Here is a 27,119-nt window from a genome sequence, read left to right on the forward strand (position 1 = left end):
TCCTCCTCTTTTACTGACTTGCCTGTTTTTAATGAAAGATGTAAACGCTAGAACCTGCAATCTCACCCTGCTCTATCCATGTCTCCGAAATGGTCACAACATTGTAGTCCCAGGTACCTTTCCATGCTGCAAGCTCACCTACCTTATTTTAGATACTTCTGGCATTGAAGTAGACACACTTCAAACCAGTTTGCTGTCTGCCAGCACATTCCTGTGACCCTGAAATCCTGTCCCTGTCCTTCCTACTCTCACCCTCCTGTGCACTGCAACTGTATCTCCGGTTCCCATCCCCCTGCTGAGTGAGTTTAAACCCACCCAAATAGCACCAGCAAATTTCCCACCCAGGATATTAGAACCCCTCTGGTTCAAGTGAAGACCGTCCTATTTGTACAAGTTCCACCTTCCCCAGAATGAGCCCCAATTATCCAAAAACCTGAAACCCTCCCTCTTGCACCATCCTTGCAGCCATGTGTTCAGCTGATATCTCTCCCTATTCCTTGCCTCGCTATCACGTGGCACGGGTAACAAACCAGAGATAACAACTGTGTTTGTTCTAGCTCTCAGCTTCCACCCTAGCTCCCTGAAATCCTGCCTTACATCCCAATCTCTCTTTCTACCTATGTCATTGGTACCTACATGGACAACGACTTGAGGCTGGCAACCCTCTCTCTTCAGGACTCCAAAGATAGCCAGAGACGTTTTCCCATAGCAGAAATGTCTATCATGAGGAGGCATAATTTTAAAGTATTTGGGGGAAGGTTTAGGGGAGATGTCAAAGAACAAAGAACATTTATAGCCCAGAAACAGGCCTTTTGGCCTTCGAAGCCTGAGCCGATCCAAATCTACTGTCTAAACCTGTCGGTCAATTCCTAAGCATCTATATCCCTCTGCTCCCGACCTACTCATGCATCTGTCCAGACGCATCTTAAATGAATCTACCGTGCCTGCCTCTACCACCTCTGCTGGCAACGCATTCCATATGCCCACCACCCTCTGTGTGAAGTACTTGCTGTGCGTAGCCCCCTTAAACTTTCCACCTCTCACCTTGAAAGTGTGACCTTTCATTATTGAATCCTTCATCCTGGGAAAAAGCTTATCTCTATCCACTCTGTCTGTACCCTTCATGATTTTATAAACCTCAATCATGTCCCCCCTCAATCTCCTTTTTTCGAATGAAAATAAACCTAACCTACTCAACCTCTCTTCATAGCTAGCACCTTCTGTACCAGGCAACAGCCTTGTAAATCTTTGAACCCTCTCCAAAGCATCCACATCCTTTTGGTAATGTGGCGACCGTGGGCGGCACGGTGGCACAGTGGTTAGCACTGCTGCCTCACAGCGCCTGAGACCCGGGTTCAATTCCCGCTTCAGGCGACTGACTGTGTGGAGTTTACACGTTCTCCCCGTGTCTGCGTGGGTTTCCTCCGGGTGCTCCGGTTTCCTCCCACAGTCCAAAAGATGTGCAGGGTCAGGTGAATTGGCCATGCTAAATTGCCTGTAGTGTTAGGTAAGGGGTAAATGTAGGGGTATGGGTGGGTTGCGCTTCGGCGGGTCGGTGTGGACTTGTTGGGCCGAAGGGCCTGTTTCCACACTGTAATGTAATCTAATCTAATCTAATCTAAACTGTACACAGTATTCTAAATGTGGCTGAACCAATGTCTTGTACAATTTTAACATGACTTGCCAGCTCTTATACTCAATACCCCGTCCAATGAAGACAAGCATACTATATGCCTTCTTGACCACTCTATCCATCTGTGCAGCAACCTTCAGGGTACAATGGGCCTGCACTCCCAGATCTCTCTGCCCATCAACTTTTCCCATTGTATAATTCACTCTAAAATTAGTCTTGCCTAAATGCATCACCTCACATTTGTCTGGATTGAAATCCATCTGCCACTTTTCCACTCAACTCTCCAGTCTATCTATATCCTCCTGTATTCTCTGACATCCCCTTCTGCTTTCTGCTACTCCTCCAATCTTTGTGTCATCTGCAAACTTGCTGATCATGCCAACAGTGCCTTCTCCCTGATCATTTATGTATATTACAAACAACAGTGGCCCCAACACTGACCCCTGTGGAACACCACTGGTCACCTTTCTCCATTTTGAGAAACTCCCTTCAACTCATACTTTCTCTCTCCTGTTGCTCAACCAGTTGTTTATCCACCTAGCTAGAACACCCTACACACCAGGGGAACCTTATCAAACGCCTTACTAAAGTCCATGTATATGACATCAACAGCCCTTCATCTATCAACTTGGTCACTTCCTCGAAGAACTCTATTAAGTTGGTAAGGCATGATCTCCCCTGCACAAAACCATGTTGCCTATCACTGATAAGCCCATTCTTTTCTAAATATAAATAAATCCTATCCCTCAGTACCCTCTCCAGCAACTTTTCCACCACTGACGTCAGGCTCAGTGGTCTGTAGTTACCCAGAATATCCCTACTTCCCTTCTTGGTCAGGGGGACAACATGAGCAACCTCCAGTCCTCCAGCATCTCACCTGTTTTTAAGGATGCCACAAAGTTATCTGTCAGGGCCTCAGCTATTTCCTCTCTCGCCTCCCTCAGCAACCTGGAATAGATTCCATCCGGTCCTGGGGATTTGTCCACCTTAATAACCTCTAGTCTATCCAACACGTCTTCCCTATTTATGTCAATGTGATCCAGACTAATCAAACTTCCATCTCTAATCTCAAGATTCATCATGTTCCTCTCCTTAGTGAACACTGATACAAAGTAATCATTCAGAATCTCATCCATTCGCTCAGGTTCGACACATGGCCTTCCTTGAGAGACAGTTCTTTCCACAGAGCGCGGTGGGTGCGTGGAATGCAATGCTGGCAATGGTAGTAGAGTCAGATACATTAGGGACATTTTAGCGAATCTTGGATAGTCACATGGCTGTTAGTGAATGAACGGTATGTAGGTTAATCTTATCTTAGAGTAGGATATAAGGCCTGCACAATATCACGGGTCAAAGGGCTGTACTGTTCTATATTCTAAAGTACATTTCCTTTCTTTCCAGAGCAAATCAACATGCATGCTAAATTAGGGAATGATGTTACATTTCCTGGACCGAAAGTCCAGACAGGACATACTTCCTTGAAATGGCTTTACACTAATGGCAAGAGTACTTTAATTTTGACGTTTAATACTGTGAATGATCGACGCGTTGGTCAGCCATCAAACTCGTACAAAAACCGAATTACGTATAATACAGACACTCTGTCCTTCATGCTGAAGAATATAAGGGCAACAGATGAAGGAACTTACACATTAAGGGAAGCTGCACATGGCTCAATCATCAATGTGAAGCTCATCATTAACAGTAAGCACTGTAAACTACCAATTCGATTGTGTTTTTTGAATGTACCTCTCCCAACCTGAGTAATGTGCTGCACATAACAATAGAATTCTAACTCTCAGCGTCCTTCACACAGCTGCATAAGCACCAGTTCAACCCCTCACTGTCTCTATTCTCAGGTTTCTTATCCCATATCCAGTATTGGATGAGCAGAAATTTCCTTGAACTAAACCTTGGGAAGACTGAGGCCATTGTCTTTGGATTCCATCATAAACTGAAAAGTGTACAGGGAATGGCAAACCTATGTACAAAGCTTTGAAGGTGAGTGAAATAACTGCACAGAGGCCAGTATCCCATCACCAAGTCTGTCTGTCTGTCTTTCGTTCTTTCTTTCTTTCTTTCTTTCTTTCTTTCTTTCTTACTTTCTTACTTTCTTACTTTCTTACTTTCTTTCTTTCTTTCTTTCTTACTTTCTTTCTTTCTTTCCTTCTTTCTTTCTTTCTTCCTTCCTTCCTTCCTTCCTTCCTTCCTTCCTTCCTTCCTTCCTTCCTTCCTTCCTTCCTTCCCTGGGCCAATCAAGTTCCTTGTATTCAACAAGATCCATCTGGTTCCAATCACTACATCCCAAAGTCCAGGGATGTAGGCCTGGTATTTCTGTTGCAGATTTTCCTGCAATGTGTCCGCCCCAGGTCCGATTCCTCTGTTTTGGACTCTGACACTGTTGACAAGTACCAGACCATAGCATGCCTCTTGCATTTAGAGAGTCCTGGGAGAGATTCCTCTTCTTCTTCCAGCGGTAACGGTATCAAGACTGCATCCATCTCGAATTCGGAGGAGTCCTTGGGTTGGGATATCTGGTCGGCATGGACAGGTTGGATCGAAGGGTCTGTTTCCATGCTGTACATCTCTATGACTCTAGACGGAGGGGGAGAACCTGCTGTTTCTGACTGCTCTTCTGGCTGTTCTGAGGGGCCAGATATGTTCTGCTCCTGCCCCGTTTGCAAGATAACTGCTTTCAGGTGATCCATGTGTTTGTTCAGGACTCTATCACCTACTCAAACTTTGTAAGTCACGGGACCTGACCTTGTGTCAATCTCGCTTTGTATCCCTACACGGCCAGTTCCTGCACCAAACTTCGTCCCCTGAATTAAGTTCTCTCTCTTGCTTAGAGGAGGCATCTGGCCAGCATTGGCATTCCTGCTGCTGTTTCACCTCCCCCAGGTCTGGGAATATGTGATTTAACCTGGTGCGGATTCTTCTTTCCATCAGCAACTCTGCTGGAGCTATCCTTATTGTTGGATGTGAAGTGGTCCGATAATCGAACAGAAACTGGGATAGTTTGGCATCAATTGATGCTGTCAGATGCTTCTTTAAGTCTACCTTCAATGTTTGGACCACTCTTTTCATTAGACCATTGGATGAGCGGAATGTGCCAAATGTCACTTGATTTTGGGAAATATTCAAATTCCCTGCTGATAAATGATGCCCCATTGTCTGTGATCAATACTTCCAGGAGTCTGTGTACCACGAATGATGCTCACAGCTTCTCAATTGCCATCTCTGCATTTGCCAAATGAACTTTATGCACGTCCAACCACTTTGAATGGGTGTCCACAATGACCAAGAACAGTGAAAGGACCAGTACAGTCAACATACAGCTGAGTCCAGAGTTTAGCCGGCCATTCCCATGAATGTGAGGGCACTGGTGGTGGCAATCTTTGTCCAGGTTGGCATTGTGGGCACTGCCCCAACAACGCAGTCATGTCAGTATCCAGACATAGCTTCTTGGTAGCGTCTTCATCTTGGAAACCCCTAGATCAGTATCTGGCAGTGACCTTTACATGGGACAATCATCCTTGTTCCCCATAGTAATATGCTATCCTCTACGGTGATCTGGTCTCAACGGTTCCAGAGAGGTTTCAATCCTGGTTGCGATATCCATTCTGTTACCCCTATTACCACCAGCTGTTTTAGTTTCGGAAGGACAGGATCTTCATGTCCGCAGTCGGCAGATTGGGTATTTATCCAACTGTGAGAAGCGGTTTGTTGTTTGCATAAAATCCCCGCAAAGATGAACTGAGCCATCAGGCTTCACAAATCGGTACGACAGGACCTGCTCATTCTGCACTGGTTTGATGATTCCTTTGCTGTCCGGCCTCCTGATTTCCACCCCTACTTTTGCATGCAAGGCAAATAGCATTGGGCGGGCCTTGCAAAATCATGAAATTGCATCCTGGTCAACATATAAAGTGGCTTGGGCCCCTTTGATAGTTCTAAGCCCTTCCTGAAAAACTCCTGGTTATTTCACTAAGACTTTACTGAGGCAGTCATTTTCTATTCAAATAATGTTGAGCCAATCTAGGTGAACTTTTCTCAACCAATTCTGCCCCAATAAGCTTGGGCCTGAGCCTTTGACTACAGGTGCCTGGAACTGAAATCATACCCTTAATTTGCGACAGTTCCCCAGTGTATGTTCTTAATCTGGCTGCGATCTTGCACAAACTTCAGTGTTGGAGTCCCGAGCGAGTCTTTGTAAAGACAGATTCTGTAACCACAGATACAGCTTTGCCAGTGTAAACCTCCATGAGAACTGGCTGACCATTTAACCAAACATTAATTTTAATTGGTTCTAATTTGGACGTCACTAAGCAATTTAATTGTTTCAACCCACGTGTAGGGGATTTTCCAGGGTGTGCACTCCCTGGGTACCAGTCTATGAGCTTTCTTATTCAAGTTAAAAACAATGACTGCAGATGCTGGAAACCAGATTCTGGAGTAGTGGTGCTGGAAAAGCACAGCAGTTCAAGCAGCATCCGAGGAGCAGTAAAATCAATGTTTTGGGCAAAAGCCCTTCATCAGGAATACAGGCAGAGTGTCTGAAGGGTGGAGAGATAAATGAGAGGAGGGTGGGGTTGGGGAGAAAGTAGCATAGAGTATAATAGGTGAGTGGGGGTGGGGATGAAGGTGATAGATCAGGGAGGAGGGTGGGGAAAGGTAGCAAAGAGTACAATGGGTGGATGGGGGTGGGATGAAGGTGATAGGTCAGAGAGGAGGATGGAGTGGATAGGTGGAAAAGAAGATAGGCAGGTAGGACAGGCCATGAGGACAGTGCTGCGCTGGAAGTTTGGAACTGGGGTGAGGTGGGGGAAGGGGAAATCAGAAAACTGTTGAAGTCCACATTGGTGCCCTGGGTTGAAGTGCTCCGAGACAGAAGATGAGGCGTTCTTCCCGCAGGCGTCGGGTGTTGAGGGAGCGGCGGTGAAGGAGGCCCAGGACCTCCATGTCCTCGGCAGAGTGTGAGGGGGAGTTGAAATGTTGGGCCACAGAGTGGTGTGGTTGATTGGTGCGGGTGTCCCAGAGGTGTTCCCTAAAGCGCTCTGCTAGGAGGCGTCCAGTCTCCCCAATGTAGAGGAGACTGCATCGGGAACAACGGATACAATAAATGATATTATAGAACCTGTTTGCTGTCTCAAGTCATCATACTGGCAGAACTACAATGACTTGCTTGCCCAGATCCTCAAGAACATTTTAGCCACTTGGCCGAGGCACGGCTTTGTTTTGGGGTTATGCTGTGGGCTGGCGTGGGGTTCCTCTACTCAGGATTTGCCCTGCACAATCTCTGTGATTGCCTATACTCAATAGTGTTCCCCAAGCTCAGTCAGACAGTTCCATTGGGGTGTCCTGTAGTTCCCATACCGCACTTGCCACATTTTCTAATGGCAAAGCCAATTGCAGTGCCTGTTTGAAGTCCAGTTGGGCTTCATCTAGTAAGTGCTTCTGCATGGTTACATCATTAATCCCACATACCAAACAGTCTTTCAGCATCTCAGGATTAAACCAAAATCACATGCCTCTGCCAGTTATCTCAGACTCGTGAAAAATTCCAATACGGATTCCACCAGTTCTCTATCAGCAGAAGAAAGCCAATGGACGTCAGAATTAGAGGAGGTTTGGGGTTGTAATATTTCATAACCAACTCTGTAAACTCCTGGAAGGATTTCATGCCTGGTGCCTCTGGGAAAGTTAAACCCCTTATAATCAAAAACAATGTGGGTCCAGAAGTAGTCAGATGGATTACTCATTGCTTTTCATCTGCCCCAATGTCATTTGCCTGGAAAATAATATTGCATTATTTCCACACCTTGGGCACAATCTTTGACAGCAGGATCAAGCGAGTCAAGCTTCCCAAATAAAGGCGTGATGCCAGAAATGCTTACCCCCAACTCCAAGACGGCCGAGCGTTCTTCAGGCACGTACTGTTTTCTTCTGTCACCACTGAAATAACTGCACAGGAGGCTAGTCAACAAGCCACCCTTCATTTACTTGTGCACAATACACTGATTGTGGTCAGCCAGCTCAGAATCAGTCCCCTGAACTGAGGAGAGATTCTAAATCTCCTACTTATTTATTTATTTATCTTTTGACGAGCAAAGCCCAGAGCAAATAATGCTAATGTGAAAAGGTGAAGGGGAGGGTAGGGACTAAATCAGAATAGAATTGGAGGGGGAAATAAAGCACTCCATTTCCTGCGGTGCCCACCTCTCCCGAAAGGGGCCAAGAGTATTGGTAGACACTGCGTGGTCCTCGAAGGACACCTGGGTCTGAATGTACTTGCAAAAGAGCGGCAGGCAGTCAGCCATAACAACCCCCACCACAGCTTGCTGCTTGGACCTGTTAATGGCCAGCCTGTCCAGGCCCAGGAGCAGACCCACGAGGAGAAGCTCTGACCTACACTCCGTTTCTGCACCAGGTGCTCAAAGATCATGAGCATGGGGCTGAAATGCAACCAAAAACATTAAAGAAGATCCTTAAGAAAACTAAAAAAGGAGTGCAGATGCCCACACCCCATATATATATATATATATATATATATATATGTATGCATGGTCCATGGACTCCACAGTGCCACAGAACAGTTGGGCTGGAAGATCTTTTTTCTTTTTTTTTATTTCTAAACTCACTGTTTATATACCTAGGATAAATCTGGTCTGGACCTGGGGACTTATCAATCTTAATGTTTGCCAAAATTTCCAACACATCAACTTCATCAATCTTGATCTGTTCAAGCTTATTTCCCAGCTCTTCAAAGTTCTCATTCACAACAAGGCTCCTTTACTAAGTGAAAACCAAAGCAAAAAACTCATTTAGGGCTTCCCCAATCTGCTCAGACTCCATGCACAAGCTCCCTACGCTATATCTGACTGGCCCTACCTTCTCCCTGATGATTTTCTTATTCCTCACAGATAGAGTCATAGAGATGTACAGCACGGAAATAGACCCTTTGGTCCAACTCATCCATGCCAACCAGCTATCCCAACCCCATCTAGTCCCACCTGCCAGCATCCGGCCCATATCCTTCCAAACCCTTCCTATTAATATACCCATCCAGATGCCTTTTAGAACATAGAACAACACAGCGCAGAAAAGGCCCTTCAGCCCTCAATGTTGTGCTGACCTGTGAACTAATTAAGCCCATCTCCCTATACTATCCCATCATCATTCATATGCTTATCCAAGGATTGTTTAAATCTCCCTGATGTGGCCAAGTTAATTAAATTGGCAGGCAGGGCATTCCATGCCCTTACCACTCTCTGAGTGAAGATTTGCCTGTGACATCTGACTTAATTCAATCACCCCTCAATTTGTAGTTATGCCCCCTTGTTCAAGCTGACGTCATCATCCTAGGAACAAGACTTTCACTGTCTACCCTATCTAATCCTCTGATCAACCCAAATGGCTTTGGGTTCTTCCTAATCTTCTTTCCACGCCTTTTTCGTGCCCCCTCCTGGCTTTCCTCAGTCCATTTCTGAGCTTCTTTCGAGCAAGCCTGTAATCCTCTAAAGCTGTGTTATACCCTTGCTTCCTCCATCTTACATAACCAGCCTTCTTCCTTTTGACGAGAAGCTCCTCTGTTCTCATCATCCAAGGCTCCTTAATCTTGTCCCTTCTTGCCTGTCTCAGAGGAACAAATTTATGTCTCACTTGCAACAACTGCTCCTTAAATAGTCTCCACATGTCTATTGTGCCCTTTCTGTAGAACAATTGCTCCCAATCTGTACTTCCCAACTCCTGTCTGATAGTATTTCCTTTTCCCCTATTAAATATCTTCCTTCGGTAACTGTACCTTTCCCGCTCCATGGCTATGGTAAATGTGAGGCAGTTATGGTCACTGTCACCAAAGTGCTCTCCCACCGTGAGATCTGACTCCTGTCCTGGCTCATTACTGAGCACCAAATCCAAAATGGCCTCTCCCTTTGTCGGCCTGTCTATTTACTGAGTAAGGAAATCCTTCTGAACCCACCTGACAAAAAACGGCTCCATCCAAACCATCTCCACTAAGGAGGTTCCAGGAAACATTGGGAAAGTTGAAGTCACCCATAACAACAACCCTGCTACATCTGCACTTTTCCAATATCTGCTGGCCGATGAGTTCTTCGATCTCCTTACTGCTATTAGGGGGTCTGTAGAAACCCCCAATGAGGTGGCTACTCCTTTGCTGTTCCCATACTGACTGAGTAGACAAACCTTCCTCGACAACCTTTGATTCTGTAGCTGTGATGCACTCTCTGATTAGCAATCCTACACTCCCTCTTCTTGTTCCACCCTCCCTGTTCTTTTTAAACATTCTAAATCCTAGAACATCTGGCAACTATTCCTGCCCCTGTGAAACCCAGGTCTCCGTTATGGCCACTACATCATAATCCCAAGTACTGATCCATGCTCTAAGTTCATCACTCTTATTTCTGATACTCTTTGCATTAAAGCAGACATACTTTCACCGTTTCCTTTATTTCATCACATGAAAAGCTTTCCTGATAGATTCACTGAATGCTGTCACTACCCCATCTACAACTACCCCCTCTCAGATGTGTAGCCCTGGTTCCCACCCCCCTGCCAAACTAGTTTAAACCCTTCTAGACTACATGAGCAAATCTGAGATTACTACCTCTGAGGTCTTACTTTTAACTTGCTCCTAACTCCCTAAATTCTGCTTGTCGGACCTCATCCTGTTTTTTACCAATATCATTCGTTCCTTTATGCACCAACGACGACTGGCTGTTCACCCTCCCGCCAGCCCTCAGAATGTTCTGCAGCCGATCTGCAACATTCCTGACCTGTGCACATGGGAGGCAACTTACCAGTGGGGAGTCTTGTTTTCGATGACAGAACTGCCTGTCTACTGCTCTTATAATTGAATTCCCTATGACTATAGCCCTTCCACTTTTTTTCCCGCCCTTCCGAACAGCAGAGCCACCAATGGTGCCATGATCCTGGCTACCGTTGCCTTCACATGGTGAGCCATCTACCCCCAACAGTATCCAAAACGTTATACCTGTTTTGGAAGGAGATGACTGCAAGATACACCTGCACTGCCTTCCTGCTTTCTCTGCCTTTTGGTCACTCATTCCCTTTCTCCCTCAGCAATCCTAATCTGTGGTGTGACCAATTCGCTACACATATTATCCACAACCTCCTCAGCATCATGGAAAAAGAACAAAAAAGAACAAAAGAAATTTTACTGCCCAGGAACAGGCCATTCGGCCCTCCAATCCTGTGCTGATCCAAATCCACAATCTAAACCTAATGCCCAATTCCTAAGGATCTGTATCCCTCTGTTTCCCACGTACTCATGCATCTGTCCAGATGCACCTTAAAAGAATCTACTGTGCCTGTCACCACTACCTCTGCTGGCAACATGTTCCATGCACCTACCACCCTCTGTGTAAAGTACTTTCCGCATGCATCCCACTTAAACTTTTCTCCCCTCATTTTGAACGCGTGACCTCTCGTTATTGAGTCCTTCACCCTGGGAAAAAGCTTATCTCTATCCACCCTGTCTAAACCCTTCATGATTTTGTAGACCTCAATCAGGTCCCCCCTCAATCTCCTTTTTTCAAATGAAAACAATCCTAACCTACTCAACCTTTCTTTGTAGCTAGCACCTTCCATCCCAGGCAACATCCTCGTAAACCTTCGCCGCACCCTCTCCAAAGCGTCCACATCCTTTTGGTAATGTGGCGACCAGAACTGTACACAGTGTCCTAAATGCAGCCAAACCAATGTCTTGTAGAGTTTTAACATGACCTGTCCGCTTTTATGCTCAATACCCCATCCGAAGAAGGTAAGCATACTATATGTCTCTTGACCACTCTATCCACCTGTGCAGCCAGCTTCAGGGTAAAATGGACCTAAACTCCCAGATCTCTCTGCTTATCAACTTTTCCCAGTGCTCTTCTGTTTATAGTATACTTCGCTGTAGAATTAGACCTTCCAAAATACATCACCTCACATTTGCCCAGATTGAACTCCATGTGCCCCTTCTCCACCCAACTCTCCAGTCTATCTATATTCTCTTGTATTCTTTGACAGTCTCCTATGCTTTCTGCTACTCCACCAATCTTCGTGTCATCTGCAAACTTACTGATCAGACCACCAGTGCCCTCTTCCAGATCATTTATGTATATCACAAACAACAATGGCCCCAGCACTGATCCCTGTGGAACATAGTTGGTCACCTTTCTCCATTTTGAGAAACTCCCTTCAACTCATGCTTTCTGTCTCCTGTTGCTCAACCATGTGACTTCACTTTCTCCATTACCATGGGGAACCTTATCAAATGCCTTACTAAAGTCCATGTATATGACATCAACAGCCCTTCCTTCATCTATCAACTTAGTCACTTCCTCGAAGAACTCTATTAAGTTGGTAAGGCATGATCTTCAAAGTTTGGGAGAAGATTTGTAGCTCGGGTGCTCTTTGTTGTTGTGGTTCTGTTCGCCGAGCTGGGAATTTGTGTTGCTGACGTTTTGTCCCCTGTCTAGGTGACATCCTCAGTGCTTGGGAGCCTCCTGTGAAGCGCTTCTGTGATGTTTCCTCCGGTATTTATAGTGATTTGTATCTGTCGTTTCCGGTTGTCAGTTCCAGCTGTCCGCTGCAGTGGCCGGTATATTGGGTGCAGGCCGTTGTGCTTATTGATTGAATCTATGGATGAGTGCCATGCCTCTAGGAATTCCCTGGCTGTTCTCTGTTTGGTTTGTCCTATAATAGTAGTGTTGTCCCAGTCAAACTCATGGTGCTTGTCATCTGAGTGTGTGGCTACTAAGGATAGCTGGTCGTGTCGTTTCGTGGCTAGTTGGTGTTCATGGATATGGATCGTTAGCTGTCTTCCTGTTTGTCCTATGTAGTGTTTTGTGCAGTCCTTGCATGGGATTTTGTACACTACATTGGTTTTGCTCATGCTGGGTATTGGGTCCTTTGTCCTGGTGAGTTGTTGTCTGAGAGTGGCTGTTGGTTTGTGTGCTGCTAAGAGTCCTCGTAGTCGCAGTTGTCTGGCTGTCAGTTCAGAAATGTTTTTGATGTATGGTAGCGTGGCTAGTCCTTTGGGTTCCTGATGAAGGAGCGTCGCTCCGAAAGCTAGTGTGCTTCCAATTAAACCTGTTGGACTATAACCTGGTGTTGTGTGATTTTTAACTTTAAAGAAATTGAGGGTTTGGTTAAGATAAATAAGGAAGCATATGTCAGGTATAGGTCAGATAGATCTAGTGAATTCTTAGAAGAGTATAAAGGCAGTAGGAATATACTTAAGAGAGAAATCAGGAGGGGAGAAAGGGGACATGAGATAGCTTTGGCAAATAGAATTAAGGAGAACAGAACACAGAAAGTTACAGTGCAGTACAGGCCCTTCGGCCCTCGATGTTGCACCCACCTGTGAAACCAATCTGAAGCCCATCTATTCTACACTATTCTATTAGCATCCATATGTTTATCCAATAACCAATTAAGTGCCCTCAGCGAGTCCCCTCAGTCTCCAAGACAAAAGTTCCAGCTTATCCAGCCCTTCCTATAACTCAAACTCTCCAGTCCCAGCAACATCCTTGTAAAATTTTCTGTACCCTGTCTAGTTTAATAACATCCTTCCTATAGCAGTGTGACCAGAATTGTACACAGTATTCTAAAAGAGGCCTCACTAATGTCTTGTACAGCAACAAAATGATATCCCAACTCCTAGACTCCTTCGCCACCCAGTCTACCTACGACGCCACTTTCAAGGAATCATGAACCTGGGTCCTTCTGTTTAATAATACTCCCCGGGCCCGATTATTAATAGTAATAAGTCCTGCTCCTACCAAAACACTACATCCAAAGGGTTTCTACAAATATGTTAAGGAAAAATTGGTAACTAGGGAGAGATTAGGACCTAAAAATTTGTTGCTGGAAAAGCGCAGCAGGTCAGGCAGCATCCAAGGAGCAGGAGGATCGACGTTTCGGGCATGAGGAAAGTGTGTCCAGCAGGCTAAGATAAAAGATAGGGAGAAGGGACTTGGGGGAGGGGCGTTGGAAATGCGATAGGTGGAAGGAGGTCAAGGTGAGGGTGATAGGCCGGAGTGGGAGTGGGGGCGGGGGCGGAGAGGTCAGGAAGAAGATTGCAGGTGAGGAAGGCGGTGCTGAGTTCGAGGGTTGGGACTGAGATAAGGTGAGGGGAATGGAAATGAGGAAACTGGAGAAACCTGAGTTCATCCCTTGTGGCTGGAGGGTTCCTAGGCGGAAGATGAGGCACTCTTCCTCCAGCCGTCGTGTTGCTATAGTCTGGTGATGGAGGAATCCAAGGACCTGCATGTCCTTGGTGGAGTGGGAGGGGGAGATGAAGTGTTGAGCCACGGGTGGTTGGGTTGGTTGGTCCGGGTGTCCCAGAGGTGTTCTCTGAAACGTTCCGCAAGTAGGCGGCCTGTCTCCCCAATATAGAGGAGGCCACATCGGGTGCAGGGGATGCAGTAAATGATGTGTGTGGAGGTGCAGGTGAACTCCCCACCTACGTTCGGGACACCACCCACGCCCTCCACCTCCTCCATGATTTTCGCTTCCCCGCTCTCCAACGCTTTATCTTCACCATGGACATCCAGTCCCTGTACACATCCATCCCCTATCACGAAGGACTCAAAGCCCTCCGTTTCTTCCTTTCCCGCCGTACCAACCAGTACCCTTCCACTGACACCCTCCTTTCGACTGACTGAACTGGTCCTCACCCTGAACAACTTCTCTTTCTAATCCTCCCACTTCCTCCAAACCAAAGGAGTAGCCATGGGCCCCAGCTATGCCTGCCTCTTCGTAGGATATGTGGAACAGTCCATCTTCCACAGCTACACTAGCACCACCCCCCACCTTTTCCTCCGCTACATCGATGACTGTATCGGCACTGCCTCGTGCTCCCACGAGGAGGTTGAACAGTTCATCCACTTTACCAACACCTTCCACCCCGAATTCAAATTCACTTGGACCGTCTCAGACTCCTCCCTCCCCTTCCTAGACCTTTCCATTTCTATCTCGGGCGACCGAATCAACACGGACATTTACTATAAACCGACCGACTCCCACAGCTACCTAGACTACACCTCCTCCCACCCTGCCCCCTGTAAAAATGCCATCCCATATTCCCAATTCCTTCGTCTCCGCCACATCTACTCCCACGAGGACCAGTTCCAATACCGTACAACCCAGATGGCCACCTTCTTCAAACACCGCAATTTTTCCCCAGATGTGTTCGACGATGCCCTCGACCGCATCTCCTCCACTTCCCGCTCCTCTGCCCTTGAGCCCCGCCCCTCCAATTACCACCAGGATAGAACCCCACTCATCCTCACCTACCACCCCACCAACCTCCATATACATCGTATCATCCGTCGTCATTTCCGCCACCTCCAAACGGACCCCGCCACCAGCGAAATATTTCCCTCCCCTCCCCTTTCAGCGTTCCGAAAAGACCACTCCCTCCGTGACTCCCTCGTCAGGTCCACACCCCCAACCAACCCAACCTCCACTCCCGGCACCTTCCCCTGCAACCGCAAGAAATGCAAAACTTGCGCCCACACCTCCCCCCTTACTTCCCTCCAAGACCCCAAGGGATCCTTCTATATCCGCCACAAATTCACCTACACCTCCACCCACATCATTTACTGCATCCGCTGCACCCGATGTGGCCTCCTCTATATTAGGGAGACAGACCGCCTACTTGCAGAACGTTTCAGAAAACACCTCTGGGACACCCGGACCAACCAACCCAACCATCCCATGGCTCAACACTTCAACTCCCCCTCCCACTCCACCAAGGACATGCAGGTCCTTGGACTCCTCCATCGCCAGACCATCGCAACACGACGGCTAGATGAAGAGGGCCTCATCTTCCGTCTAGGAACCCTTCAACCACAAGGGTTGAACTCAGATTTCTCCACTTTCCTCATTTCCCTTGCCCCCACCTTATCTCAGTCCCAAACCTCGAACTCAGCACCGCCTTCCTAACCTGCAATGTTCTTCCTGACCTCTCCGCTCCCACCCCCACTCCGGCCTATCACCCTTACCTTGACCTCCTTCCACCTATTGCATTTCCAACGCCCCTCCCCCAAGTCCCTCCTTTTATCTTAGCCTGCTGGACACACTTTCCTCATTCCTGATGTAGGGCTCATGCCCGAAATGTCGATCCTCCTGCTCCTTGGATGCTGCCTGACCTGCTGCGCTTTTCCAGCAACACGTTTTCAGCTCTGATCTCCAGCATCTGCAGTCCTCACTTTCTGCTCAGAGAATAGGACTTCTCAAAGATCAGCAAGGCGGCCTTTGTGTGGCGCCACAGAAAACCAGGGCGATACTAAATGAATATTTTGCATCAGTATTTACTGTGGAAAAGGATATGGAAGATATAGACTGTAAGGAAATAGATGGTGACATCTTGCAAAATGTCCATATTACAGAGGAGGAAGTGCTGGATGTCTTGAAATGGGTAAAGGTGGATAAATCCCAAGGACCTGATCAGGTGTACCCGAGAACTCTGTGGGAAGCTAGAGAAGTGATTGCTGGGCCTCTTGCTGAGATATTTGTATCATCGAGAGTCACAGGTGAGCTGCTGGAAGACTGGAGGTTGGCAAACGTGGTGCCACTGTTTAAGAAGGGTGGTAAAGACAAGCCAGAGAACTATAGACTGGTGAGCCTGACCTCAGTGATGGGCAAGTTGCTGGAGGGAATCCTGAGGGACAGGATGTACATGTATTTGGAAAGGCAAGGACTGATTAGGGATAGTCAACATGGCTTTGTGCATGGGAAATCATGTCTCACAAACTTGATTGAATTTTTTGAAGAAGTAACAAAGAAGATTGATGAGGGCAGAGCAGTAGATGTGATCTATGTGGACTTTAGTAAGGCGTTCGACAAGGTTTACAAGCCATCTTGTAAACCATTCCACAAATTCCTATTCTTGCAAACCACTATCATCCTGATTTTCCTAGTCCATCTGCATGAAATACCCCCATGATCGCTGTAACTTTGCCTTTCCTACACATCTTGTCAAGCTGTACCCCAGCTCCTGACTATTGCTTGGAGGTCTGTACATGACTCCAACCAGGGTTTCTTTACCTTTGCGGTTCCTCAATTCTACCCAGAAAGATCCTACACCATCTGACCCTACTTTGTTTCTTTGATTTAATTTCACTTCTTACTAATAGGAAAACTCCATTCCCGCTGCCCACTGCCTGTCTTTTCGACAGGATGTATATTCTTGAATATTCAGCTCCCAATGCTGATTCCCTTGCAGCCACATCTATATGATGCTCACCACATCATACCTGCCAAATTTGATGTGCACCACAAGCTCATTTGCCTTATTCCTTATACTGTGTGCATTCAGGTATAACACTTTCAGTCCTGTAGTAACCGTCCCTCTTCTTATTGTGATTCATTTATCTAGTGTGCGTCAAGTTCGATTGCCAACCCTTCCAGATACTCTGTCCTGTTTTTTTTCTGTGCTGGAGATTTTAATAACCTCTTCTGTATTCTGCGCTCTTACCTCCTGCTTTAAATCTGGTTTTCTAACTTGCACTCTAACTGAAACCAACCTCCCTTCCCCCCCGCCATCCCCCATTCAGTTTAAAGCCCTGTCTACAACCCTAGTTATGCAATTTGCTAGGACTCTATACTTGCATCTAGACTAGAAGCGATTGAGGTTCACAAGGAAGACGTATTAGAAATAGGCAAGTCCCCTGGGCCGGATGGGATCTATCCTAGGATCCTCTGGGAAGCAAGTGAAGAGATTGCCGAGCCTTTGGCATTGATCTTCAAATCATCATTGTCTACAGGAATAGTGCCTGAGGACTGGAGGATAGAAAGTGTGGTTCCCTTGTTCAAAAAGGGTAGTAGAGACAACCCTGGTAATTACAGACCAGTGAGTCTCACTTCAGTTGTTGGTAAAGTGTTGGAAAAGGTTATAAGAGATAGGATTTATAACCATTTAGAAAAGAATAATCTGATCAGGGACAGTCAGCATGGTTTTGTGAGGGGTAGGTCGTGTCTAACGAATCTTATTGACTTTTTTGACAAAGTGACCAAACAGGTAGATGAGAGTAAACCAATTGATGTGGTGTATATGGATTTCAGCAAGGCATTCGATAAGGTTCCCCACAGTAGGCTATTGTACAAAATGCGGAGGAATGGGATTGTGGGAGATTTGGCAGTTTGGATCAGTAATTGGCTTGCTGAAAGAAAACAGAGGCTTGTAGTTGATGGAACATGTTCATCTTGGTGGCCAGTTACTAGCGGCGTACCGCAAGGGTCGGTGTTGGGTCCACTGCTGTTCGTCATTTTTATAAATGACCTGGATGAGGGCTTAGAAGGATGGGTTAGTAAATTTGCGGACGACACTAAGGTCGGTGGAGTTGTGGATAGTGACAAAGGATGTAGTAGGATGCAGAGCTGGGCTGAGAGTGGCAAATGGAGTTTAATGCAGACAAGTGTGAGGTGATACACTTTGGTTGGAGTACCCAGAATGCAAAGTACTTGGCTAATGGTAAGATTCTTGGGAGTGCAGCTGAACAGAGAGATCTCGGTGTCCATCTACACAGATCCCTGAAAGATGCCACCCAGATTGACAGGGTTGTTAAGAAGGCATTCAGTGTTTTGGCCTTTATTAATAGAGGGACTGAGTTCCGGAACCAGGAGGTTATGCTGCAGCTGTACAAAGCTCTGGTACGGCCACACTTGGAGTATTGTGTACAGTTCTGGTCACCGCATTATAAGAAGGATGTGGAAGCTTTGGAAAGGGTGCAGAGGAGTTTTACTAGGAAGTTGCCTGATGTGGAAGGAGTGTCTTATGAGGAAAAGCTGAGGGCCTTGAGGCTGTTCTCGTTAGAGAGAAGAAGCTTGAGAGGTGACTTAATAGAGACTTATACGATAATCACAGGGTTAGATAGGGTGGACAGGGAGAGCCTTTTTCCAAGTATGGGGACAGCAAACACGAGGGGACACAACTTTGTGAGGGGGGATAGGTATAAGACAGATGTCAGAGGTAGTTTCTTTACTCAGAGAGTAGTAAGGGTATGGAATGCATTGCCTGCATCGGTAGTAGATTCGTCATGTTTAAGTGGATTTAAGTTGGCATTGGACAGGCAAATGGACGTACATGGTATAGTGTAGGTGGGATGGGCTTCAGATTAGTATGACAGGGGGCGCAACATCGAGGGCCGAAGGGCCTGTACTGCGCTGTAATGTTCTATGACTCGGGTCCCAGCATGGTTCAGGTGATGACCATCCCATCGGAACCGGTTCCTTCTTCCCCAGTACTGGTGCCAATGTCCCATGAATTCGAACCTATTTCTCCCACACCAATCTCTGAGCCACTCATTTACCTGCTTAATCTTATTGACCTTGTGCCAATTAGCTGGTGGCTCAGGTAGTAATCCAGAGATTATTAACTTTTAAAAATTTAGTGATTTTTAATTTACCTCCTAGCTGTTCATACTCCAGGTAGGGATTAATGAATAACACTCAGCATGGTTGTGTCAAACAAAAGTCATGTCTAACCAATTTAAATTGATTTTTTCAAAGAGGTGACCAGTTTGTAAATGAGGGCAATGCCTTTGAACTTCAGCAAGACTTTTGATGAGGTCCCATATGGGAGACTGGTAGTGAAAGTAAGAGGCCATGGGATCCAAGGAAATTTGGCAAATTGAAACCACAGTTGGCTGAGTGCCAGGAAAGCAGAGGGTGATAGTTGAGGAGAGTTCTTCTGACCAGAAGTTGGTGAGCAGTGGTGTCCCGCAGGGTCAGTGTTAGGGTCATTGCTGTTTGTGGTTTATATAAATGATTTCCATCTGAACGTATGAGGATTGATCAGTACGTTCACAAATGATACAAATGGATTTTGATGGATTGGTAAATACTAAGGAGGATAACCTTAGAATATAAAAGGATATAAGCAAGCTGGTCAGATGGGCTAGTCAGTGGCAAATAGAATTAAATTTGAATAAGCGTGAGGTTATTTATTTGGGCAGGATAAGTAAGGAATAAAGGGGAGCACTAATGATCAGAAGGACCTTTGTGTGTCTACCTTTCCCTTAAGGTAGCAATTCAGATGGATAAAGTGATTAAGAAGGTATATGGAACTGTTGCTTTCACTAGTTTAGCATAGAGTTTAAGAGCAGGGAGATTAAACTAGAACTATATAAGATATTCATTATGTACTAACTCGAGTATTGTGTGCAGCTCTGTCTTCTGCATTATAAGAGGAATATGATTGCACTGCAAAGGGTGCAGAGGAGATTCACCAAGGGCAGGAGAGATTCAGTTATGAAGAGAGATCATATAGACTGGTGTTATTTTCCTTAGAGCAGAGGCGATTGAGAGGGAACATAATTGAGATATATAAAATTATGAGGGCCTTGGATAGGGTAGATATGAATAAACAGGAGAAAGTGAGGTCTGCAGATGCTGGAGATCAGAGATGGAAATGTGTTGCTGGAAAAGCGCAGCAGGTCAGGCAGCATCTAGGGAACAGGAGAATCGACGTTTCGGGCATTAGCCCTTCTTCAGGAATGAGGAAAGTTGGTCCAGCAGGCTAAGATAAAAGATAGGGAGGAGGGACTTGGGGGAGGGTCGTCGGAAATGTGATAGGTGGAAAGAGGTCAAGGTGAGGGTGATAGGTCAGACTGGGGTGGGGGCGGAGAGGTCGGGAAGAAGATTGCAGGTTAGGAAGGCGGTGCTGAATTTGATGGATTTGACTGAGACAGGCTGGGGGGAGAGGAAATGAGGAAACTGGTGAAATCCGAGTTCATCCCTTGTGGTTGGAGGGTTCCTAGCCGGAAGATGAGGCGATGTTCCTCCAACCGTCGTTTCGCTGTGGTCTGACGATGGAGGAGTCCAAAGACCTGCATATCCTTGGTGGAGTGGGAGGGGGAATTGAAATGTTGAGCTACAGGGTGGTTGGGTTGGTTGGTCCGGGTGTCCCAGAGGTGTTCCCTGAAACGCTCCGCAAGTAGGCGGCCCGTCTCCCCAATATAGAGGAGGGCACATCGGGTGCAAAGGATGCAATAGATGATATGTGTGGAGGTACAGGTGAATCTGTGGCGGATATGGAAGTTCCCTTTGGGGCCTTGGAGGGAGGTGAGGGGGGAGGTGTGGGCGCAAGTCTTGCACCTCCTACGGTTGCAGGGGAAGGTGCCGGGAGTGGAGGTTGGGTTGGTGGGAGGTGTGGATCTGACGAGGGAGTCACGGAGGGAGTGGTCTTTACGGAATGCTGATAGGGGAGGGGAGGGAAATATATCCTTGGTGGTGGGGTCCGTTTGGAGGTGGCGGAAATGGCGGCGGATGATGCGCTGTACATGGAGGTTAGTGGGGTGGTAGGTGAGGACCAGTGGGGTTCTGTCCTGGTGGCGGTTGGAGGGGCGGGGTTCAAGGGCGGCGGATCGGGAAGTGGAAGAGATGCGGTGGAGGGCATCGTCGACCACGTTGGGGGGGAAATTGCGGTCCTTGAAGAAGGAGGCCATCTGGGATGTGCGTTTTTGGAACTGGTCCTCCTGGGAGCAGATGCGGCGGAGTCGAAGGAATTGGGAGAATGGGATGGCGTTTTTACAGGGGGCAGGATGGGAGGAGGTGTAGTCCAGGTAGCTGTGGGAGTCGGTTGGTTTGTAGTAGATGTCCGTGTTGATTTGGTCGCCTGAGATAGAAATAGAAAGGTCGAGGAAGGGGAGGGAGGAATCTGAGACTGTCCAGGTGAATTTGAGGTCGGGGTGGAAGGTGTTGGTGAAGTGGATGAACTGTTCAACCTCCTCGTGGGAGCACGAGGCGGTGCCGATACAGTCATCGATGTAGCGGAGGAAAAGGTGGGGGGTGGGGCCAGTGTAGTTGCGGAAGATGGATTGTTCCACATATCCTACGAAGAGGCAGGCATAGCTGGGGCCCATGCGGGTGCCCATGGCTACTCCTTTCGTTTGGAGGAAGTGGGAGGATTGGAAAGAGAAGTTGTTCAGGGTGAGGACCAGTTCAGTCAGTCGAAGGAGGGTGTCTGTGGAAGGGTACTGGTCGGTACGGCGGGAAAGAAAGAAGCGGAGGGCTTTGAGTCCTTCGTGATGGGGGATGGAGGTGTACAGGGACTGGATGTCCATGGTGAAAATAAGGCGTTGGGGACTGGGGAAGCGAAAATCATGGAGCAGGTGGAGGGCATGGGTGGTGTCACGAACGTAGGTGGGGAGTTCTTGGACTAAGGGGGACAGGACGGTGTCAAGGTATGCGGAGATGAGTTCGGTGGGGCAGGAGCAGGCGGAGACAATGGGTCGGCCGGGGCAGTCAGGTTTGTGGATTTTGGGCAGGAGGTAGAAGCGGGAGGTGCGGGGTTGTGGGACTATGAGGTTGGAGGCGGTGGATGGGAGATCCCCCGAGGTGATGAGATTATGGACGGTCTGGGAGATGATGGTTTGGTGGTGGGGGGTGGGGTCATGGTCAAGGGGGCAGTAGGAGGAGGTATCTGCGAGCTGGCGTTTGGCCTCAGCGGTGTATAGGTCGGTGCGCCAAACTACTACCGCGCCTCCCTTGTCTGCTGGTTTGATGGTGAGGTTGGGGTTGCAACGGAGTGAGTGGAGGGCTGCGCGTTCCGAGGGTGAGAGGTTGGAGTGGATGAGAGGGGTGGGGGAGTTCAGGTGGCGGTTAATATCGCGGCGGCAGTTGGCTATGCAGAGGTCGAGGGCAGGTAGGAGGCCAGCACGGGGTGTCCAGGTGGATGGGGTGTGTTGGAGGCGGGAGAAGGGGTCGTCAGAGGGTGGGCGGGAGTCTTGGTTAAAGAAGTAGGCGTGGAGGCGAAGGCGGCGGAAGAATTGTTCGATGTCACGCCGCGTGTTGAATTCATCAATCCGGGAGCGTAGGGGAATGAAGGTGAGGCCTCTGCTGAGGACTGATCTTTCATCCTCAGAGAGGGGTTGGTCTGGAGGGATGGTGAAAACACGGCAGGGCTGGGAGCTAGGACCTAGGACCTAGTGTGGGGCTGGAGCTGAGTGTGGGGGCGGGGTTAGGTCTGGGGGCGGGGACGGAGATCGGCGTGGGGGCGGGGTCGGGCATGGTGATGGCGATAGGCGAAGGGGCGGGGTTAGACGTGGTGACGGAGATGAGCGTGGGGGCGAGGTTAGGCATGAAGTCGGAGATATGAATAAACAGTCAGTCTTGATGGAGGGATCAGTTATTAAGTAATAGTACATGCAATTGAAGAGATATTGAACAGATGCTGAACTGGCATGCAAGTGATAGGCCAAAGAGTCTTCTTCTGTGCTGTGACCTCTATGACTTGAAGTGCTTGAAGGAAAGCCAGTGGCAAATCAATGAGGGACATTCAGGAGGAAGACCATACAGGCTTGAAGTGAAATAGAAAATTGCAAAAGCAAAGACATATGATTAGATTAGATTACTTACAGTGTGGAAACAGGCCCTTCGGCCCAACAAGTCCACACCGCCCCACCGAAGCACAACACACCCAGACCCCTACATCTACCCCTTACCTAACACTACGGGCAATTTAGCATGGCCAGTTCACCTAACCTGCACATCTTTGGACTGTGGGAGGAAACCAGAGCACCCGGAGGAAACCCACGCAGACACGGGGAGAATGTGCAAACTCCACACAGTCAGTCGCCTCAGGTGGGAATTGAACCCGGGTCTCTGGCGCTGTGAGGCAGCAGTGCTAACCACTGTGCCACCGTGCCGCCCACATTATAGGCCAGTAAGGCCCATATGATTATAGGCCAGTAAGATTGAGGTAAACCAAAGTGCTGGATCTTACACTCTTTGGCCAAGTACAAGTTGCATTGAGTTTTTCTGTGGAATTTTATCCATGAGACCTACTGAGTTTGCCCATTATCTCTTACCAAACTGACCTCATTAACTATCTACCCAAACCCAATGGCATAAATCATGTCTGATTCCATCTCCCATCTGACTACGCATCACACTGAAAAAAAAATCAGTACTTCGGGGATAGCACCAAATTTCCTTGCATCTGAGGAGATGAGGGCCTATCAAAGATATCCGTGATAACTTATGTGTGATGACAGAAGATGTAAGCAATTTTGAAATGAATACTTCTTCTCCTTATGCAAATGAGAAGGTTGATGCAGAGATTTTCATTCAAGAGGAGCAATGTGAAATATTAAATTAGAAGGAAAATACTGGAAGGACTAGAAAAATGACTAGAACTGGATCAATTTAATCTGGCTTCCTTTGAGAATAATTTTCCAATCCTAACTTGATAAGGTACCAGAGGATTGGAGATTTGCAAATGTTGTCCCATTGGTCCAACAGGGTGTGAGGGATAGTCCAGTGAGTCTGACCTAGGCGTTCAGCAAATTATTGACCTAATATCGAGCAATATTAAGTCTGATATTAAATTGTTACTATCTTCTTACATGAAATGTGAGTGTTGCTGACTAGGGCAGCTATCCTTGATTATCCTAGAAGTGAGTGGTTTGCTGGGCCATTTCAGAGGACAACAGAGCCCATCCACATTGCTGAGTCTGGAGTCACATGTAGGCAGACAGGAAGGATGGCAGATTTCCTCCCCTAAAGAACAATAGTGAAGCAAATGGTTTTTTATGATAATCGACAATGATTGATATGTAAGATGATAGCCTAGTGGTATTGTAAGTAAACTAGTAATCAAGAGATAGATGGTGGAATTTCGATTGAATATAAAATCTAGATTAAAAATCTAATGATGACCATGAAATGATTCTTGGAAAATGGCATAGGAATAGGACAGGTAAATGTATGGCTGAAGAAGGAAGATTTTAGATTCCTGAAACACTAGGACCATTTTTGGGGAATGTAGGACCTTTATAAGTGCGATTGGTCTGCAGCAACTTGTAGGAAAATCTACATTAGGACAGTGAGGGGTTTTAAAAAGGAAATGGGGAGAAGTACAGGGCCAGCATGTTCCCTCTCGGGTGATATGTAGAAGCAACAAGCCCAAATAACCCTAAATGTCTACAAATATTCAGGACTCAAAAAGAGAGGCTTTTAGCAGGTAGAAAGGGAGCAAAACAATAGAGGCCGTAGTGGAGTATAGAAAGTGCAGTGGGAGGTGGGGGTGGGGATGGGGAAGGGCGCAGTATGGATGGGAGAGAGGAGAGTTGAGACAGCAATTAGGTAAACAAAGAGGGAACATGAAGCAAAAATACTGATGGATAAAATTAGGAAGAATCCCAAAATACTTTATAACTATTTTAAGGGGAAGAGGATGGCCAGGCAAAGAGTAGACCCCATTAAGGATGAAGGGGACAACCTGCACAAGGAGCCAGAGGACATTGGTAGGGTATTAACTGAAAGCTTCACAACTGTGTTCATTTTGGAGAAGGAAGATTAGTTACAGAATTCAGGAGGAGGGACTATGATATCTTGAGCAGATTGACACAGGGATAGGGAGTGAGGAGGTATTGGGAGTTTTGACAGGCTTAAAAGTGGACAAATTCCCAAGGTCCAGGTAAGTTGTATTTCAAGCTACTCTGAGATGTGAAGGAAAAAATTACAGGACTCTGCCCAAATTTGTTTTTTTCCTGGCCATAGCAGAGGTGCCAAAGGATTGGATAACAGCTAATGTGACTCCACTTTTCAAGAAGGGTGGTAGAGATAAACCAGGAAATGACAGACCAGTGAGTCTTGCATCAGTAGGTGGGAAACTATTGGAAAAAATTATGAAGGGAATATTAATCTCCATATAGAGAGGCAAGAGATCAGACATAGTCAGCCTGGCTTTGTCAGAGGGAGGTCATGCCAAACACATTTGACAGAAATCTTTGAGAAAGTCCTCAGATGTGCAGATGAGGATAGTGCAATTGAAGTAACTTATATGGATTTCAGCAAAGACTTTGATGAAGTCCCATATGGGAGACTAATAAAGAATATAAAACCACATGGGATCCAGGCTAATCTGGCAGCTGGATCCAAAAGTGGCTTAGTAGTTTGTAGTGATTGTAATGAGGTTAGCCAGCTGAACCTCATAGAATATGAGTTCGTTGATTGGGGTTGTTAATTTGGTTCAGTCAGGGAGCCGAGGCTGACATATTAAAAAGGATGAATGTCAAAGAAACTGACACTCTGGTACCTGACACTGAATGAGGCAAATACTATAGTCAAGGACTGGTTCAATCCTGCTGTAAAGATCTGGACCCAGTATGCACAATGAATGTGTTATTTTCTGGGCAAACGACATTGTGGCAAATGAGAAACAATAAGTAATTCTCCTGACAGCCTGTGGACCTGCAACTTTTTCTGTCATTAGAAGCCTAACCTTCCCTGAGACACCAGATAGGAAAACCTTTCAAGAATTGACTGACAGAATTAAGGAATATTATGAATCCAATCATCCTCTGTTTCTGAGATGCTCGTGCTTTTACTAGTCAATTCAAAAGCCAGGGAAGTCTGTGTCAGGATTTTTGACTAGGTTAAGATGACTGGTAGAAGCTTGTGACTTTGGTTTAACCCTGAATGAAATGCTTAGACACTGTCTGGCATGTGGGGATTAATCATGTAACTATACAAAAACACCTGCTAGCTGAAGCTGAACTGGATTTCAAACAGGTGCTGCAGCTGGCTTTATCATTGGAAAATGTGGCACGTGGAGCATATGCGTTGCAGGGTATTCCAATGGAAGTGGACACCGTCACCAGTCTAACAGTTTGGGGAACACCACTTGAGTGCAAGCAATTGCATCGCCTCAATCAGGGTCAGAGGGACTTTTGGTCATCCCATAGTAAAACCCCAAAACAAAGCCAGAATCCTGGCTGGCAAGCCATTGTAGTTATTACCGTTATGGGAATTCAAGACAGCAAAAAAGTCGTACTAGAATTAAATTGAATAAGATAACTCATAGGCTGGTATCCAGGACAGTTTAAACCTTGGAATGTCCACCTACATTTGGTTTGGAATATCTAAATTGCTTAGCAACAGCAAATTCAGAACCAATCAAGATAAACATTTGTTTCTAACAGAGGTCAATACTAATGTGGTCATATCAATGCTCACAGAACCAGTTTTTAATAAAATGCATTATGGACTCTATCCCTAATTTTATGCAAGACCTGAGCTAGACTGAGAATCTATACTAGGGAACCTTTACAGATTAAGGGTACAACTCAATTCCGTTTTTTAATGAAAAGCAGTTGGTTCAAAAAGCAGTGGTTAGCACTGCTGCCTCACAGCGCCAGAGACCTGGGTTCAGTTCCCGCCTCAGGCGACTGACTGGAGTTTGCACATTCTCCCCGTGTCTGCGTGGGTTTCCTCCGGGTGCTCCGGTTTCCTCCCTCAGTCCAAAAATGTGCAGGTCAGGTGAATTGGCCATGCTAAATTGCCCGTAGTGTTAGGTGCAGGGGTAAATGTAGGGGAATGGATCAGGGTGGGTTGCGCTTCGGCGGGTCGGTGTGGACTAGTTGGGCCGAAGGGCCTGTTTCCACACTGTAAAGTAATCTAAATCTAATCTAATCTAATCTAAAAACCAGTGATGCTGCTAAAAAGCTTG

The 27,119-nt window shown here is 46.8% G+C and overlaps 1 protein-coding gene across 5 annotated transcripts in view; it reads left to right on the top strand.

Annotated features, from left to right (window-relative positions):
* The window catches only part of LOC122541478 (uncharacterized), a 218,256-nt gene that overhangs the window by 96,673 nt on the left and 94,464 nt on the right, over positions 1-27,119 (top strand). For all 5 annotated transcript variants that reach the window (XR_015752992.1, XM_087979100.1, XM_087979104.1 and 2 more), the window contains one exon: positions 3,035-3,337. Coding sequence is in view for 4 of the 5 variants with exons in the window: in XM_087979100.1 (XP_087835226.1) it covers positions 3,035-3,337 (303 nt within the window). In the remaining variant the exon portion in view is untranslated. The remainder of the gene's footprint in view (positions 1-3,034; positions 3,338-27,119) is intronic.

The sequence above is a fragment of the Chiloscyllium plagiosum genome, unplaced genomic scaffold, assembly GCF_037043375.1.
Source record: "Chiloscyllium plagiosum isolate Xiang-an unplaced genomic scaffold, Cpla_swu_hap1 HiC_scaffold_35, whole genome shotgun sequence".
In the NCBI taxonomy this organism is placed as follows: Eukaryota; Metazoa; Chordata; class Chondrichthyes; order Orectolobiformes; family Hemiscylliidae; genus Chiloscyllium; species Chiloscyllium plagiosum.